Source organism: Tachyglossus aculeatus, unplaced genomic scaffold, assembly GCF_015852505.1.
Source record: "Tachyglossus aculeatus isolate mTacAcu1 unplaced genomic scaffold, mTacAcu1.pri scaffold_75_arrow_ctg1, whole genome shotgun sequence".
NCBI lineage: Eukaryota > Metazoa > Chordata > Mammalia > Monotremata > Tachyglossidae > Tachyglossus > Tachyglossus aculeatus.
In genome coordinates this window covers 2,869,586-2,871,214 of record NW_024045092.1, presented here as the reverse complement: position 1 = coordinate 2,871,214, position 1,629 = coordinate 2,869,586, and the positions used below count along the sequence as shown (strand labels likewise).

The window sequence follows — 1,629 nt, the reverse complement described above, 5'->3', positions numbered from 1 at the left end:
TCATCTTCTCCCCAGCCTTCTCACTGCATCCTTGACCTCTCTGTTTCTCAGGGTGTAGATGAGAGGGTTGAGGCAGGGGGTGACAACGACGTAGAAGAGGGAGACGAACCTGCCCCGGACCTTAGAGATGCTCTTAACTGGCTGGAGGTACATGAAGGAGATGGTTTCAAAGAAGATTACCACCACCATAAAATGGGAGGGGCCGGTCCGGAATGCCTTGACCCGCCCGGCGGCCGACTGGAGCCTCAACACCGCCCGGGCAATGTGTCCATAGGAGGTGATGATGAGGGAGACGGGTGCCAGCAGAAAGATCACACTTGCTGCAAACATCTCAGGCTCGTTGGGGGCAGTGTCCCCACAGGCAATCCTAATGAAGGTCGGGACTTCGCACTGGAAGTGGTCCAGCCTGCATCTCCCACACAGGGGCATCCTGAGGGTGACCGCCATGCCCACTATGGAGTTGGCGAAGCCACTCACCCATGTCAGAGCGGCCAACTGCCTATAGAGACTTGGCAGCATCAGCACAGCATACCGCAGGGGCTGGCAGACAGCAACATAGCAGTCATACGACATGACGGCCAACAGGATGCATTCGGTGGAGCCCAAAGCCAGTGCAATGTAGAGCTGGGCAAAGCAACCTTTGTAGCTGATGCTTTTCCCTGGTCCCCACAGGTTGACCAGCAGTTGGGGGATTGTGGTGGTAGTGAAGCAGAGATCCACGAAAGAAAGATTAGAGAGGAAGACGTACATGGGCATATGGAGCTGGGAGTCCAGGGAAGACACCAGAATGATGGCTGTGTTGCCCATTAAAGTCAAGAAGTAGAAAATAGAGATGACCACAAAGAGAACCTTCTCCAACCCTGGATGGTCAGAGAAACCCAGCAGGATAAAGTCACTCCCAGAGCTCTGGTTGGCTTCGCTTAGCTCCATTCTGCTCAGGATATTTGGGACAGAAAACCCATCCAAGATTGAACACTCGACCCAACTCTAAGCCCCATATGAAACCGGGACTGCCACCATCCTGTTGATGTTGTATCTACCCCAGCGCCAATACATAGTAAGCTTGGCATATAATAAGCATTTCACAACACAATTATTACTAGGCAACTTCCAGAGAATATGCCACTGTTCAGATGAGCATAGTGAGCTTGGCACATAGTAAGCACTTAACAAACATCACAATTATTACTAGGCGACTTCCAGAGGATATGCCACCGTGGAGATGAGCATCAGTCAGATTTGCCCCTGTTCTTCACTTCTGTGGGTGTCCTGAGCAAGAGAGGGAATTTGCAATCCAGGACTCTTAGGGGCAGAGGTGGAGTGTTGATTCTGAGGGTTGTGACTTGAAAAATCTGAACTCTCAGGAGAGACTGATTTGATGGTTGGAAGTGGCATGAGGATTCTTCAGTTCCTTTCTGGAACTTTGCTTGTCCTTGGACTTTAGTTTTCAGGTCTTTGGTTGTCTGGGGATAAAGCCAAATCAGACAATCCATTACTCTTGGGCTGTATTCTCATCTCCCACTCATGTCTAACTCTAAATGGTACCAGCCGTATCGGGTTCTACCTATATTGTTAACCTTCTTATTCAAAGAAAACGTCACAGATGGCTAAGTTCCCCTATGAAGGTCT

At 50.1% G+C, this 1,629-nt stretch overlaps 1 protein-coding gene across 1 annotated transcript; it reads right to left on the bottom strand.

The window, feature by feature from the left end:
• On the bottom strand, nt 1–930 carry LOC119924002 (olfactory receptor 2G6-like). Its single transcript, XM_038743122.1, has one exon. It carries the CDS (start codon nt 928–930, stop codon nt 1–3), a length of 930 nt encoding a protein of 309 aa, XP_038599050.1.
• Between the last annotated feature and the right edge of the window lie 699 nt (nt 931–1,629).

Coding starts and splice junctions, on each gene's coding strand:
- LOC119924002 (XM_038743122.1), bottom strand. CDS start 930: ATGGAGCTAAGCGAAGCCAACCAGAGCTCTGGGAGTGACTTTATCCTG.